Source organism: Narcine bancroftii, chromosome 6, assembly GCF_036971445.1.
Source record: "Narcine bancroftii isolate sNarBan1 chromosome 6, sNarBan1.hap1, whole genome shotgun sequence".
Classification (NCBI taxonomy): domain Eukaryota; kingdom Metazoa; phylum Chordata; class Chondrichthyes; order Torpediniformes; family Narcinidae; genus Narcine; species Narcine bancroftii.
Window position 1 is genome coordinate 12,120,675 of NC_091474.1, and position 17,205 is coordinate 12,137,879.

Consider the following 17,205-nt stretch of genomic DNA (forward strand, 5'->3'; position numbering starts at 1 on the left):
AAAATGTTGTAAGAAATTGATATTGTACTTTAGTCAATTTGCACAAGGTGATAAGATCAATGAGCAATAATTGTTTCAGTGATACTTGTAATCACATAATAAATGACAGTATAAGTTGGCCACTCATCCTCTTGTTCCTGCTCCACTATTCAATAAACCTCTATTTTTCTGCACTAACTCAGTTCTCTTAATTCTTCAATATCTTATACTAAAACATCTAAAAATGATCTCTGTTTTGAATATACTCAGCCACAGAGCCTTGGGTCGAGATTTCCAAAGATTCTCTATTCTCAGGGTGATAATTTTTTTCTCATCTCAGTTCTGATGTGGCCTCTTATTAAGAGATTGTATTCTTTGGTTTAACCTCTACTAGGATTGTCATTCCTATATCTACTATCAAACTCCATAAGAATTTTGTATTTTATCATGAGATTGCCTGTCATTCCTCTTAACTCAAGAACATAGGCCCAGTGTACTTAATTCCATTTCATGCAACAAACCCACCATTCCAGTGATCAATCTAGTAAGTGAACTTTTGCTGTACGTGTTTTATTACTGATATATTCCTTGTTAGGGAGAATAGGCCAATACAACATTGCAGATGTCATATTATTTGGAAGCCATATAATTGGGGAAAGACATCTCTACTCTTGTGCTCAGATCCTCTTGCAATAAAGGTCAGCATGGTATTTGCCATCCTAATTGCTTTACTTACAGATTAATTTTTAAATGATTTAAGTACAAGGACACAATTATCCCTTTGAATGCTAAACTGCTTTCAGTTTCTTAACACTTAAATAAATCTTTCTAGATTTTTTAAAATTAAAGTGGATGATCTCACATTTTTCCATTAAATGCCATCTGCTATGTCCTTGATTTTACCTAATCCATCTGTATTCCCTTGATATATCTCTACATCTTCTTTGCAACCCACATTGAAATCCAGCATTGTATCACCAGCAAACTTGGAAATGCCACACTTGATCCCTTCAAACAAATCATTAATTTCGGTCAGGAACATCAAGGGCCAGAGCATCCATTAGGCATATCCTCCCAACCCAACGATGAATCATTTATTCCATTATTTTCTGTTCAGTAAGCAATCTCAGTCCACATCAATATATTTCACAAGACTTAGAAGCAAAATTAGGCCATTCGGCTCATCGAGCCGAATGGCTGGTGTTTTTCCTTTTAACCCCATTCTTCTGTTATCTGTCCATAATCTGATGCCCTTACTAATCAAGAACCTATAAACCTTGCTTTAAATATACCTAATGACTTGGCCACACAAGTGTCTCTGGTAATGAATTCCATAGATTCACTCTGTGGCTAAAGAAATTTCCACAATGTCTTATGCTCCAAATGTATTCACTGAATTCTTCTGTGGTATGAGATTGAAGGCCTTCTGAAACTTCAAATATACATTTACCATTTGGTTATATATTCTGCTAGTTAAAACCTGAAAAAAGAGACCCGACATGTTCTACCTTTTATAAATCCATGTTGCCTTTGTCCATTCCATCACTTTCCTTTCTTAAATAGTGAATTAAATTGTGAGGCTACTTTTGCTAACTCAATCTGTGAAAGACATTCAAGAATCTGCGGAATTTTAAAGGATGACAGGGCATCCATTATCTCGACAGCCTCCTCTTTAGATTCTTGTTGCCTGTGGACTGAGGATTTATTGGCCTTAATACTTATTTCTTACATGTTAATTTCTTTGAACTCCCTTTACTAGTTCTTCATAAAATATTTGTTTAATTTATTTTTGTCATTTCCTTATTCCCCAATGTAATATCTTCTCTCTCACTCTGTAGGGAATGCACCTTGAATTTCTCTATTCCTTTGACATATCTCCTTATACGTTTTATGGTACTCTTGACTTCTGCTTTAATTAGCCTGATCATTACCTTTGTACTCCTTTGCTAAATTCTAAAATTTATAATTTCTCATTTTGCCAACATTATGAGGCTCTTCCTTTGATATTTGCTAATCCACTTTGCTGAATTTCTCTAATCCATTTGAGCTGCAAGAATTTTGTACATGCTTATAAGTTCAAAGCTGAGACTCAGGGAACAACTGATCCAGGTAATATTCCCAATCCTGAATTCCAGATTCCAATTCAGTTCACCAACTCTGGGCTGAAGCTCCTCAAGCTGTATCTGTGTTTGCTGTGAATCTCAGTTGATCCCATCAATCCCAACTGCAGCACATCACCTGTTTGCCATGTTTGTTTTAAAAGATGTTTTTAAATTAGTTTATTTAATTCTTTTGCTGTCATTGAGCCATGTAATTCACCAAGGCCTGCATTCAGAGGCCCTGTTTTTATTTGAGCGACATATGAAATCACAGTTTGTCACCTAACTTGAATGACCAATTTTGTTGGTCTCTCATTTACCTGGAAGCCACCTTTTGGCTACTTTTTATCATAAGTATTTAAAGGCAGAAGATAAGAAAATGTAACAGTAAAGCTAAATAAAACATACATTTTAAAAATGAAAGTAAAAAGAATGCTGCAAATTCAGAACCTCATAATTACTGGGTTTACTGACAGAGGATAATCCAGAAAATTGCTCTGTTTTAATTGAAAAGATGCCACAGGGTCAATTGCGATAACGTCCTTGGAAGAATGCAATTGAGAAGTGCAATGAGCAGAAAATGAGGAACAACTTTATTTTGCCATCCATGTAGTAATAAATTACCCCATGTTAAGCACAGAATAATTTTCAATTGACCTATTTTTCTCTATTGAATTTGCAGATGTGTATATTTCACTAATTATAGATATCAACAAACTATTGTTTTTAACTGGTGACATTGAACTTGCACAGAGATGAAAAAGATAAAATTGAATTTTACATTGGGTCACTATTTCAGTGTCTTTGTTCTGGTTTTTCATTTTACAATGGTATTGTACTGCAACTCTCAACAAATATTTCATTAGTCTACCATTTAATGAATGGTAGACTATTTGATTAATGAAGTCCATTCAAGCAGAACAGCTCTTACTTTTCCTAGTATTGCTGGGCCATGAATTCAGGGCTCATTTGGCCACATTTGGCTGATGGTTCTAGATCAGGGCTTCCCAAACTTTTTATTAGCTTGCGGAACCCTTTTGGGAGCACTGAGAAATCGCGAAACCCTGTAGTTACGAACCAGAAGCCAACTGAAAATAGAATGGTGTCAGCTTCTGGTTCAAGCATGGTTGAGTCTAATTTAAATTAAATTATTTTTCTTAAACAGTAAGCAATCTGAAGCAGTGCTTGCAAAATCCAATTTCTTCAGAATTTGATTATTTTGTTTCAACTGAATATTAACCAAATTGCAAATATAAATACCACCCACCTCCCAGATCCCAAATGCCCACCATCACTGACCTTTCAACCCGTCCCCAAATGAATAAGCTGGATCTCCCAATACCTTGGCCCTAGCTGCCCATAGGTGGAGGTCCTGATGCCTCCAATGTGGGTTTGCATCCCAGCCCCTGCTGCCCACAGACCCAAACTTCCATACCTCCACTGCTAACCCCTTTCTCCACCGACCAGGTGCTGGAGCCACCATCGCCTCCACCAGTGACCCCGGATGCAAACATACTGTGTTCCTCGACGCAGATCCTGGTCATTCTGGCATTCAATCTGTCTCCATCATCATTTCCCACACCAACCTCAGCGAGAGGGAGGGGGTATGAGAGGAGTAAGTGGGGGGGGAGCAGGTGAGAGGGAGGGAGAGGAACACAAAATCCACAGAGAGTCAGCAAAAGCCATTCCCGTTGAACTGCAAGCATGGAATATCTTTCAGTTTACATTTTTAAAATGTGGCCAGCCTTGCGACAAAAGAAATCCGAGTCTCATTGGTTGAAAATGGCATCTTGAGGCCCATCATCTGCGCTGACGTCTGTACTGCTGACATCAGGCCTCAAGATGCCATTTTGTTTCGTTAGAGCCGAGGCAACTGTTTACTGCCGATGCAGAAAGCCAGATAGCCCTTCATCAAGGTATGAACAAAAGGTATTATTTCTTTTGAGCAAATTCTATTTATTCTGGCATGGAGAACAGTATTTTTGTATTAATGCCTAAAGTAAAGTAAATTCAGCATTTTTGGTGAAGCAATTGTCAGCAGAGGTCGAAGTGGCCCTTGCATATGAATGACAGTCTGATGGAGGCAGCAGGTGCTATGTTAAAACATTCAGTTTTTATGGAAAAAATGCAGCTGTCTGGTCATTATGGAGAAAAGTGAGGTAAGATACTCAAAACAAGAATTACCTGGGTTTGCAAGCTTTGTCTAAAATATCAGCTCTGAGAGAAGTGAAAGTAAAATTCAGTGATAATTATAGAAACCCACTTGATTGGTGAGATTTCCTGTTTAGTACCTTGCCTGATTTTACTTTCCATTGAATTCTTTTTGCTCTTGACTTTTTCTCCACACATATTCTGGTAACAATATGGTGCTGCTTGAGTTCCATTCATCTCGCTCCTTACCCCTGCTATAACAACTAACCCTTTTCCCCATCTTCCCTTTCCAGGTACAGAACCTTGTTGGAACAATAAATGATATCAAGGATGCACATCATCACATGACTTTATTCTTACATGAACCGGGTCACAATGTTTGATTCAAAGGTGTGTAGAGAGTAATCTAGGGGGATTTACACTGGGAGTTTCAGTAAACTTGCATAAACAGAAACAGAAGGAATCATATTCCTGTTGCAGTGAACACAGAAGTTGATAAAGGGATCATCAAATGAAAGAAGACTGCATGCCAGACAACCAACTAGCCACCAAGCATGGATTTTAGCACAATTCACATACATCATTTCACAGGTGTATGTGCACTGTGTAGTTAATCTTGGAATGACCAGCCAATTTTATGGATATTACAGCTGCTTCACAATTTGGGGGCTTTCAGTGCACTATTTTGGCTCAAATTTCCAGCAACTCTTCCTGCTTTTAAAGATTAAACATAGAATGAACGCCATTCTCACATCAAACAAAGCAAGTGCGGAGGCAATGTATCATAACTGGGATTGCTCCAAAGAAAAGCCAGGTGTTGACCCCTTACCAGCCTGTGAATTGATACTTAAACGGGAGCCAGCTGAGTCAGGGTTTCAAGCTGATGCCATATGCTGCAGTACATGAAACCTTTTATGGCTGGGGTTTCTCTAGGTAACCCAGCACAGCTCCCTCAAATGGCTTGAGGAGCAGTTCCATAACCTTATTGCAACAGAAGAGGCAACCTAGTTTGGAAGATGGAGTATGATGCCAGAATTATGTTTGCACACTGAAAATAAATGATTAGAAGCATTAAGTATACGCCGCTGAACTTTAAAAAAAAAAGGATTGAGCAGAAAAAGCTGGAGTAATGTGCCCAATTCTGGTTAAGGAACATTGTGAAGGTCCTGGAAAGCATGCAGACAAATATCTAGCATTTCTCCAATAATTTGAACTGAGGTTGGAAGATAATATTTCAGCTATTCTTCTTGGAAGAAAGAAAGTTGAGCAAAGATTTGATAGAAGTTTTAAAAAAAAAGATTGATTTAGATAGTACAAATCGATATTTCAAATAAGAGATACACTCTAAGTGAGAGGCAAAAGAAGCAGCAAGGATATGAGAATTTCTTCCTTTTTCAATATTTTTATTGAGTTTTTTGTAAATCATATTTAGGTAATAATAATAAGTATCCAACAAAGTAAATATACTATTACATTTGGCTACAAATAACCTATGATACATTAAAAAATACAAAAAAGACATAACATAAAAATTATGCTAATCTTCCTTATGAAGTTATTGGTTGAAACAAAACTACATAGAAAGTCTTCTAATAAAACAAATAACATGTCATATCAGATACATAAATAAATATAAATGTAAATCAAAAACCTATCTATATTAGTTTTTTAACAATATTTCTTAAAATAATTCTGGATAGAAAATATGTAAACTACATTAGACAATCCCTTGATCTAAACAAAGGGTAAATTCTGTCTAATTTAATGATATCTCTGATAACCATATTTAACAAGTTAATCTAAAAAAGGAATAAAAAGAAAAAAAACCAAAAAAAAATCTAATCTATCCCATCCCTCTAACCTTGTAGAAAAGTAAGTAAAGATATGGATCAAATAGTGACCTTCATAAACTAGACAGAGAATCACCAGAGCATCCAAACTTCTTAAATCTTCCAGTTATGATAGTATATGAATGGACCCCACATCTTTTCAAATTGAAACTTTCTATCTATAATGTATCTAATTTTCTCCAAGCTTAAATAGGACATTACATAGAGAAGAGCCATTTTTCCATTTCATCGTCTGGCTATCAAATTGATAAAAACTAAAACTTTCTCCTGGGATGCAGACAGAGGTATATCCTGTTCACAAGATAAACAAAACAAGGCAATTAAAGAGCATGGTTCTATTTTGATAAAGTTTGGAAAATGTTTTCCCAAAATATTCTTAAATTGGGGCACTCCCAAAACATATGAATCAATGAATCTTCAAAGAATTTTCCACATTCCACATAATGGATCAACATCTGCATAAAAATGAGATAATTTGAGTTTGGACATATGTACTACCTTAAATTGTAATAAACAATGCCTTGCACAAAATGAGGAACCATTAATCAAGCTAAGAGTAGAGTACCAATCTTCATCTGAATTTTTAAAATTCAAATCATGTTCCAAATTATTCCTAATCTCAATGCTCTTAAATTCAATATCATTATAAATACATGATATTAATCCACCGTGAATGAACTGTAAGTTAAAAAATAAATCAAGAATATTTGAATTTGAAATTCGAGGAAAATCAGAAAGTTTGGACTGAGAAAAATGCCTAACTTGTAAATATCTAAAAAAATGTCTATTAGAAAGATTAAATTTAGCAGATAATTGTTCAAAAGAGGCAAAGTTATCTCGAACATTTCTTAAAGCCTGCATCTAAAACAGATGGCTGAAAAAGATGGTTATCTATAATGGGACGAGCAAGAGAAAATCTATTCTTACCAAAACTTTTCTAAATTAAGCCCATATTCTCTACCTGTTTCTCATTATCGGATTATGTGTCCATTTAGAAAAGGAAAAGGGTAAACAGGAACCTAAAATTGTCAACATAGATGATTTAAAAAAAAACTTCAGAACCGTTTCTACCCAAGAAAAGTGATATTCCAGATTTTGAGGGAGTCTCAATGCCCAGGAATTCAAAAAGTTAATTTGTAAATAGCTAAAAAAAATATATGTTTAGATAGTTTAAACTTAGAAAAGAAGTCAAATTTTGGTCAATAAAACGATTTTGAAAATATCTTTGAAAAGATACCTCACTCCAACCATTCATGAAAATCAAAATCTTGTACTGAAGGTAAACAAAAGAATTTGCTAAAAAGGGACTGACTGACAGAAATTTATGCTATCAAAAATGTTTTCTGAATTGAAACCAAATTCTCAACATATGTTTAACAAAAAAATGATCAGTTAATTTAGAAGCAGAAAAGGGTAATGGTGCTCCAACTATCGAAATAAGAGAATACTTCCTAGTAGATTCAATTTCAAGATTAATCCAACTTGCAACATCTTGTCTATCCTAATGATGAATCAAAGAATTAATATATCTAATATTATCTGCCCAATAATAAAACCCTTGAATTAAGCAAATCAAAAAATGTTTTGGGAATAAATATAGGTACAGCTTAAAAAATATATAGAAACTTAGGTAGGATATTCATCTAAATGATATTAATAATCTAATTAAGGATATTGAAAGAGGAGACCATTGAGCTTAGGACTTCTTGACATGGTTCATTAAGGTGAGAAAGACCTCAAACAAATTATTGAAGCTCTTAGAAACAGTAACACCTAAATAATTAAACTAAATTTTAGCAATATTAAAAGGAACAGTAAGGTCTAGAGAGCTGGAAGAGTTCAAAACAAACATCTCACTTTTCTTGAGATTTAATTTATAATCTGAAAATTGACCAAATTGATGAATGAGTGATAAAATTGAATGATCAGGGTCAGATGTACAATAAAATGTCATCTGCATAAAGCAAGACCTTATGAGCATTCCCACCTCTTATAATTCCAGAAATCATCAAATTGCCAAAAGGCCACTGCTAATGTTTCTAATGCCAGATTAAATAATAAAGTGCTTAAAGGACAACCTTGTCTAGTTCCACAATGATTCTTAAATTGTTTGGATTTTATTGAATTGGTAAAAATAGAAAAAATAGGAGATAAATATTTTAATTTAATCCAATTAATAAATTCAAAACCAACATTAAATTTTTCATACATTAAATTCAATCTAATTATGTATTTAATTCTTCCTGATTAATTAATTAGAACCCATTCTACTCTATCCAAGGTTTTCTCAGCATAGAGTGAGATAATACATTCAGAAGGTGAAACAGTGGGAGAATAAAGGATGTTTAATAGATTACAGATATTAAAATGTGAATAATGACCCTTAATAAAGGCAATTTGAGATTATTAGAGATAATAAGGAGCATAATATTTTCTAACCTTCAGGCCAATATCTTAGTATTGGCATTCAGGAGAGAAATTGGCGTGTAGGAAGAAGTCAGAAGGATCTTTATTCTTTTTAGCAATAAGAGGGATTGAGACTTCATAAAAAGTGTCTGGAAGTTTCCCAGCAACCAAGGATTCAGAAAGAACCGATCCAAATTAGGAATCAATAAATAATAAAAAGTCTTCTAAAACTCTGCTGTGAAACCATTGGGACCAGGAACTTTGCCAGACTGCAGCGTTAATTGTTGTACCAATCTCCTCAAAAGAAATGGGCTTCTCCAGCAGTAATAACTTTTCTGAAGACAGTGAAGGAATATTTAATTTATCCAAAAATTTTACTTCAGAAGGTGAATCTTTAATCAGTTCAGTACTATAGAGCTTAGAATAATGTTGACAAAAGGCTTTATCTCAACATGAGCAATGGTAATCACTCCACCTCAATAGTGAACGAACTTCATGCTGAAATAAAAATAATGTTAGAAATACTTACCAAGTCATGCAGCATCTGTGAGAAGAGAGGGAAAGTTAATATCTTGGGTCCATTATCTTTCATCTGTTTATCTTTCCACAGTTGCTGTGTAATCTGCTGAGCATTTTCAGCACTTCTCTTTAATATCACATTTGTGGTCACTAGAGTTTTTAAAAAATTAATTTCTGAACAATTAATGATTCAGGATGATGACCTTTCATCAGATAATCAATTATTGTGGCCATAGGTTAGATACTGTACATGTTATTAGACCAGAAATTCATAGTCTAGACACTAAAAAAATTTAGTTTATTACAACAACACCATCTTATCAAACCAGCTGATTCACACCTGACATTACAGTTTTAGCACTAATATATGTGTGTTTATCACACTCAATTGCAAATGAGCATTAGATGTACAGGCTGAAAATGTTCAGCAGGGCCTGCAGCATTCGGAGGGAGACAAAAGAAAAAAATGACAGATGTCTGCCTGAGGTGCAGGAAGGGTGTGGAAGACAATGTGATAATGACCTCATGTAGTTAAGCAGTTCGGAAAGTATGGTCTCTGCTGATTATGGTATATGGCAAGCTATTTCAGACAAAAAGAAACAAAAGGGTGATGAATTTGCAATGAACCCACTTCCTTACACATACCCATTACTGTCATGATCAACCAGATTATAAATAATAAATAGTGCCTTTCTCTGTCTCAGCATTGGATAACCACCTCAGAAATATTAGCAGTGAATGTTTTCCTCTCTGCTTAACTTCAAATAACCTTGTGCTGTTGTCATTGTGCACCTGGCAATCTCTTCAAACAGAAGTTTAGCTTGCACTTCTTGACCAGTCAGTTTGAGATGAACCAACTGATGGTTGGCACATATATCAGCAAAAAATCAATTGGGCTCCCTGTGACTGGTATCAAGTAAGTTCTGCTCCTGTCTTCTCCAGGTTTTGAACCTTCAGAGCAATGGCAAAGGGCAGAACTTTGAACTGATTGACTGGGTATTAATCAGGTTGAGTGAATAATCTTTTATAACACAATCAACAATTGGTTTAACCCTGAGTTAGGCTGGAGGGAAGATGGGTAAAAGATGGGAGTGCTGCGTTCATGATAGAACCGGCAGGGAAAGGAACGAAATGATAAGTGCTGAAAGATGATAAAAGCTAGGAGTCTAGAGAAAGACAGCAAAATAATGGCTGTGAGGGAAGCTGGTGGTAGAGAGGGAAGAGACAGCAGGAGCTGGGGAAAAGAGAGGAGGCCATCTTCTGTGTTTCACTGTGAGTACTGTGAAATATAAATTCTGTATGATTTTATCTTAATTGAAGATTTAATTGTTAATAAAATTATATTTAATTATTTCAGATATTTCTATTGATATATTTTTAATAGAAAGGTTTTTGATCAAATTCTTGAGTTCTGTAACACTACTAACATTGAATTACAGTGCAATGAAATTAATGGTTCATATTTTGCAATTTAAGAATTTTTGCTAAATACAGAAGATTTTTGGAATACAACTCCTTTGGAGATATCGGTACATATGTTTTATTGCAATAAATTATATTTGTATAACTTTCTAGTATTTTAGATAAAGAATATTAAGCAACCCAGCATATTTTACAGTTCTTGCTGCATTATTTTAGAATTGAATGACATGCATTCAGATATGTTTATGCATTTTCTCATTTGTATTCATTCGGGTTTTTGGTGAAATTTCGAGGCTAAAAGAACAAAAATATAATTTTGATATATCAAATCATTACATCAAAGGGAAAAAAAAGACAAAGGAGGAAAAATCCAACACCCAACCCCAACCAAATAATTTTCCATTGCAACTGCTGCAACCGTGTCTGTCTGTCCCGCATAATCAGACTTGTCAGCCACAAACGAGCCTGCAGCTGATGTGGACATTACCCCTCCATAAATCTTCGTCCGCGAAGCCAAGCCAAAGAAAGAACATCATAAGGGGAACACCAATATTAAAATATTACTCTTGATTTCATATTCCAAAGAGAATTCTGCTGTAAATCATTTCTAAAATGGTTTCTGACTCTATCGAACAAAAAAAGACATCAATACTAATAACCATCCAAGATCATTGATTTTGTTGTTGTGATGTATGTGGCGTGCCAACTTTAAGTGGCCATACTGGCCACTTAATTTGATCCTAGATTGGTTGACATCCCACTTTTGTTAATCAGACAAGAAAGTCCTGATGCATTTATTTATCACCTTCACTTTCTTGACATCGAGTTAGAAGGAAAACACAATCATCAATATGTTGTCTGTTCCTGGGTAGTGTCTTCCATTTGGAATGACCTTCATACTTTGGTGTTTGGAAGCATGTGTTTCAGCATTTTCTGCTGCAGCAGGCATAACAACAAACACTGAAATAGGCGTGATTAATTATGAATATTATGGCTAAACCAGACATACCTAGGGGTTAAAATTACTAAATGATTTAAAGATTTATATAAACTCAATCTTCTATTTGAGTATGTGAGATTGTCTTTTTTTAGATGGCCCCTTTTATCATCTTTAATAGATTGTATTAATGCAGTTAAACTGATGATATTATTTAAGTTTTTATATCTATTTCAAGTGTTTCTAGTTTTCATCCAAAAGTCATCTTTTGATAACATTGACTCAAAAGTTTCTTCCTTTATTTGGAAGAACAAAAATTCTAGAAATAGTAAATTTCATTTATAAAAATTGATAAAAGATGGAGGTAAAGCCTAACCTAATTTTATCTTGCACTATCTCTAATAATTTTTTTTTTCAACCATCAAAAATTGATCAATCCTTCTCTATATGGAAAATCAAAGATATTATTTCTTTTTCAAATTTATTTAAGGAAGGTTGTTTAATGTCCTTTTGAACAGCTGGCAGTAAATACGACTTACCAAATAAATATTCATTTTTAAAAATTATTTACAGATTAGAAATAATCAGATTTTCCATTTGCATAACCATCAGATCTAGTTGATAATATTTTTTAATTGAATCCTTCTTAGAAATGGTTAATTTGATTATATATGATAGATTATTGAAATTATGTCCAGTATTTCACGATAAAATTAAAAAGGCTTGGGAGTTGGAACTTCCAGGATCATTGGAGGATTCTATGGGACAAGATTCTTAAACTGGTGAATACATCTTCAATATGTGCCCGACATTCGTTAATCCAGTTCAAAGTGGTGCATCATGTTCACATGGCCAAAAATAAGATGGCTTGTATATTTTTTTAATATTACACCTACTTGTGACAGATGCAAATCTGATATTGCTACATTGACACATATGTTTTGGTTTTATCCATACTTAGAAATCTATTGGAAAGATATTTTTAATATATTTTCAACTATATTTCAGGTGGAACTATGACCCAATCCAATAACTGCTCTTTTTGGGTCTATTGAACCAGACATAGGGCATTTAGCTGTACCTGCGCAACAGGTTGTGGCCTTCGCTACATTTGTTGGCTAGTAGAGCCATCTTATTCAAATGGAAAGACTCTAGTCCTCCAATAGTTTTCATATAAATTTTAAAAAATCATGTATTTTATTCATCGATGAAATTTGATGATACACGTCAACCTTTTATGTCTTATTTTCATTTGATGTAAATGTTTTTAATGTGATTAGATGTACTCACTCTTCCAGATGAGTCTTGATTCACGGTATGAATCAAAAGCTACAAAATATACGTAACCCTCAGGATAAGCTGTTCAGATGCTTTTTTTTAAATAGAGTAGTTTAGGTGGGGTTCTTATATATATATATATATTTTTTTTTTTTTTAATATATATTATATCAATGTCTTTTCCATCTTCATCCAGTGCAGTGAAGGGGGAATTGAGTTTATACAGTTTGAAGTTTTATCTTGAGATATTCTATCACACACACTCACATGCATCAATGATATTGCATTTTCAGTTTTGTTCTGATTTCTTCATTATACTGTATTTATTATAAAAAACAATTAAAAAAATTGAAAAAGAAAGAAATAAGTGTTATTTAGTATGAATATCATGGCTAAATCAGAGCAACCAAAGAAAACTTCAAAAACAAAGCACTGAAGGCACTTTTGAAAGAAGAACATACAAAGAAATACATACCGACGTCAAACTAAGTGGCTGGAAAAAGAAAACCAAAAAAAATTAAAGAAGAACGAGGAGAGTGGATGAAATAATTTCAACCAAAGAAACAAAATAAGGATTGGAGAAGCTTTCTTCACTTTATTTACAGTTCAAGTTAATGCAAGAAAAGCTTTAAAAAAAAGGTAGATTTTGTGGAGGACGCTGAAAGGTTTCCAAAGATAATGGATAATAACTTCATCCCAACAGTAGTTTGTTTTCGTAATATAAATTGTGGCATAATCTCAATAATCTCATCTGCAAGTGGCTTTGTGGAAAAGGTTTATTCACAGACTCCTCAAATCTGGATGACTGTCCTGAGCAGATCCAAGAATCTTATCCCATTATTTTAAATGCAGTCAAAACTACTGCCTTCTACAAATGTACATCAAATAAAACCTACCATGCCAAAGGCCAAGCTGCAACCAAAAGATCAATAGCACTTCATATTCTGTTCCAGAATTGCAGGGTCCTTGCGGTCGAGAATAATTGATCTGCTCATCCTCGCGCCCAAGGACCAAAAGACTAGAATTTTTTTGGTTTCCATGCAATTAATCTTCCATTATTCAGCCAATGAACAGTAGGATAGTTAACATTTATGATGTGTAACCACAAGATGTGTGTCTAAAAAAATTACCTGCTTGGAATTCAGTGAAAACATTGATATAGATTTGTTTTAGGCAACATCCTATGTCCTTCTGGTCATTTCTTCCTGTGACTGAGCTCAAAATAGAATGTTTTGAAAATGTGATGTTGGGTATACAAAAGTCATGACTTGCACATGGAGCTGACCAATTGAGATGTGCTAGGTTTGCTGGGAGAGGACAATGACATTGATTCCCTTACTTGGAGGATTTTGCAGAGATTGTATTAGTGGTATCTTCCTCCTTTCTTGAAGTGTAAATTGTAGTTAAACCAAGACTCGAACTCACTACATATATGTGCTTGGACACCAGGTAAGTAACAAAAAAAAACACAAAAATGAACAGTCATCAAAATGCCCTGTGTGCTCTTAGTTTAACCTCATGTCCATTTGCAAACACAGACCTTGAGGATAAATCTCCAAAATGTTCCAAATAAATATGAACCTTGACACTCAAATGGAGAATAAGATTATTAGAGGGTCTTGTGGATTATTAAGAATTTATCAGTGATTAATCCATTATGGACGAAGAAGGGTTCTGCTCTCAATATCTGCAATTACCATTTTGCTTTGTGTTCTTGGAATTTCCTGCACCATTCGTAATTGATGAATCTTCTGGATTATTAGTGAAATATGATAGAACTGATAACCACAAGCAATATTTTAAAACTTCCCATAATGGATGTTATTTTTCCAAAAGATTGATACATACAGATGTGATTTTATTTTTTGTCAATTGTCAAAAGCAGATAAGCATCAGATGATCAAGTATTTATTATCCTTTTCATTTTCTTTATTTCTTTATTTGCTGTCTACTTAAGACATTAATGACTAGAGCATTTAATTCTGTCAGTATTAAAAAAATTATTTGGCCATCAAAGTAGACTGCTATACTTAAGGACAATCATGAAATGAAGTCCTAGCTCCATGTCCTGCAACACCCCACTTCATGTGGGGAAACTAGTACATGGAGGTCTATGGAGAGCTTTACAATCCATCAAAACCCACAAAAATATCATTTTGATTTGAACATCTTATATATTGTTTAAAGGCAAGAACCATCTTTCAGTTTTCTTCCTATGCTAGAAATGTTAATTTCATCTCTCTTGACTATATATATATTTAAATTGACCAAAATGTAATAGACAGACAGAAAATTATTTACTGCATTTTGGAGTAACTCTAATTATGTGGTGAATATTCATAAAATGTACTACGTTACCTACTTAATGAATAATTGATACTCCTGTGGAACACTAATGTGAATAATTGGAGATAATCATGCCTGATTGATTTTTACAGGCTTCAGTCATGTCTGGACTCTTGGTTGATACAAAATCTCTAGTCCCATTGAAAAATAGTTTTGTAAAACTTGATTTTTCTTTTGGATGGTTGTTTAAATGCTGAAAAAATGCAGCATGTTGTTGTGCAGAGAGACCTGGGAGTGGACGTACATGAATTACAAGAAATTAGTTTGGAGGTAATCAAGAAGGCTAATGGAATGTTGCTCCTTGTTGCTAAAGGGCTTGAATTTAGAGAGTAATGTGAGGCTCGAGAAAGCTGTGCGCTATTATGGCCTCCTTATTTGAGAAAAGATATACTGGCTTTGGAGACAGGGCACAGGAGGTTCATGAAGATTATTCCAGAAATGAAGGGTTGGCTTATAAGGAGAGATTGAGTAGCCTGAGACTGTATTCAGTGGAGTTTTGAAGGAAGAGGGGGATATTATAGAGACAAATAAACTTTTGAAAGGAATAGGTAAGATGGAAGCAATGAGGTTGTTTCCACAAGCAGGTGAGGCTAGAACTAGGTGAGATGGCCTCAGATTTAGGGTCATAAATTGAGGACAGATGAGGAAGAGCAGCTTCTCCCAGAGAATGATAAATCTTGGATTTCTCTGCCAAATGAAGGCTGCCTCATTAAATGTATTAAAGACGCAGATAGCTTTTGAATAATAGGAGAACTAAAGGTTATGGAGAACAGATGGGTAAGTGAAGCTGAATCCACAACCAGATCAGCCATGACCTCATTGAATTTATTTTTTGTAATATTATTGTAATTTTTCTTTCTTTATAATAATCAAATTACATGTTGACTTTTTTCTCACTTCCTTTAATATTGACATTTGTATTTTGTTAATATTATTGATATTGATGTTTTTCTTTTTGATTATTCTTCATTTTGACCACATGTTGATTGAAAATTCTCAAAATAAAATATTTTAAAAAAGAGCGGAGCAGGCTCATCTGGCCAGATGGACCACTGCTGCTTCTATTTCTCATGTTCTAGTAAAACCGAATCAAGCCAACATATGAAAAGTGACTTGAAACATTAATTTTTAGCTGAAAATCAATATAATGTTGGATTTTCAGTAATAAAAAATGTTATTCTAATGTGTAGGCTATTTGTTTCTTGATATGTACTTTACAGCCCCAAAAGACCAGGACGTCCTCTTCCAAGGCTTTCTTAACAGAGGATTCTGTCATAGATCTTACTTTGGAACCTTTGGAAAGCAGTAAGATACCTCCAAATTCAGCAGAAGACTTTGTTTGTGAAAGTACTATTGTGAAGGGCACTGATGGAGTCCCTCAATATCAGGTAAAATCCAATTTAAACACAGAAATTAATTCTGTCTTTTTAAGCTGCTAATGCATAGATTTACTTGCTGAGTGTGGGTTCATAAAATTCAGGGTAGATAATTATGTACCACAGTATTTTTGGATCTTAAATAATATATTGACTGACATTTCAACCTCTGCTTCTGAATTCCTAATGTACACTCTTCTATATCTATTACTGCTCAAATTTGCCAAAACTCCACATCATTCATATCTGACAATATGGTATAGGTTATATGATGAAACTTTGCAAACGAATATTTTAAAAATGTTCATAGGTTTCATCATGAAAAACCTGAAAGGTCACTGATAAAAATCAAAATTATAGATCAGCAAAATAAATCATTAATATCCATCATTCCGTGGCAGCATTACTCCACTCTGCTAATTTTATAATGTAGTTGCAACTTCAACTTTGAAATTCTGTTGCAAAAATTCTCAAAATATTTTCACAATGTTATGAAACCACTTCATTATCTTTCCCAACTCAAAGTTTAAACTATTAATTTTAAATGAGTTAATACAGTGAAACCCCTCGTATCCAGTGCCCATGGGGATTGATATAAGGGTACTTTTGGGTTGCTTGAGACTTATTCTTACGATGCCTAACTAATACTAACAGTTTAAAGACAAAAAATATTATACTGTACTCATACTGAACAGACTTCATTTGCATGAATATATAAACCTTAAAGCATTTAACTTTATTTTCAGTCACACTCTTTGAAAATATTTAACTGTCACTTCATCTGCAGGTTCCTCCCCTTCCACGGAGTTGCTTGAAAGATAATTAACATCTTCCCCCCCCCC

General features: G+C 34.1%; 1 protein-coding gene across 14 annotated transcripts in view; it reads left to right on the forward strand.

Moving 5' to 3' along the window:
* dnmt3bb.1 (DNA (cytosine-5-)-methyltransferase 3 beta, duplicate b.1) overlaps positions 1-17,205 on the forward strand; it is a 333,238-nt gene that overhangs the window by 246,154 nt on the left and 69,879 nt on the right. For 13 of the 14 annotated variants that reach the window (XM_069883973.1, XM_069883974.1, XM_069883976.1 and 10 more), the window contains one exon: positions 16,208-16,375. In XM_069883973.1, coding sequence (XP_069740074.1) covers positions 16,208-16,375 — 168 coding nt within the window. Of the gene's footprint in view, positions 1-4,522; positions 4,620-16,207; positions 16,376-17,205 lie in introns of all 14 variants that reach the window. The other variant, XM_069883986.1, reaches the window with a different exon arrangement.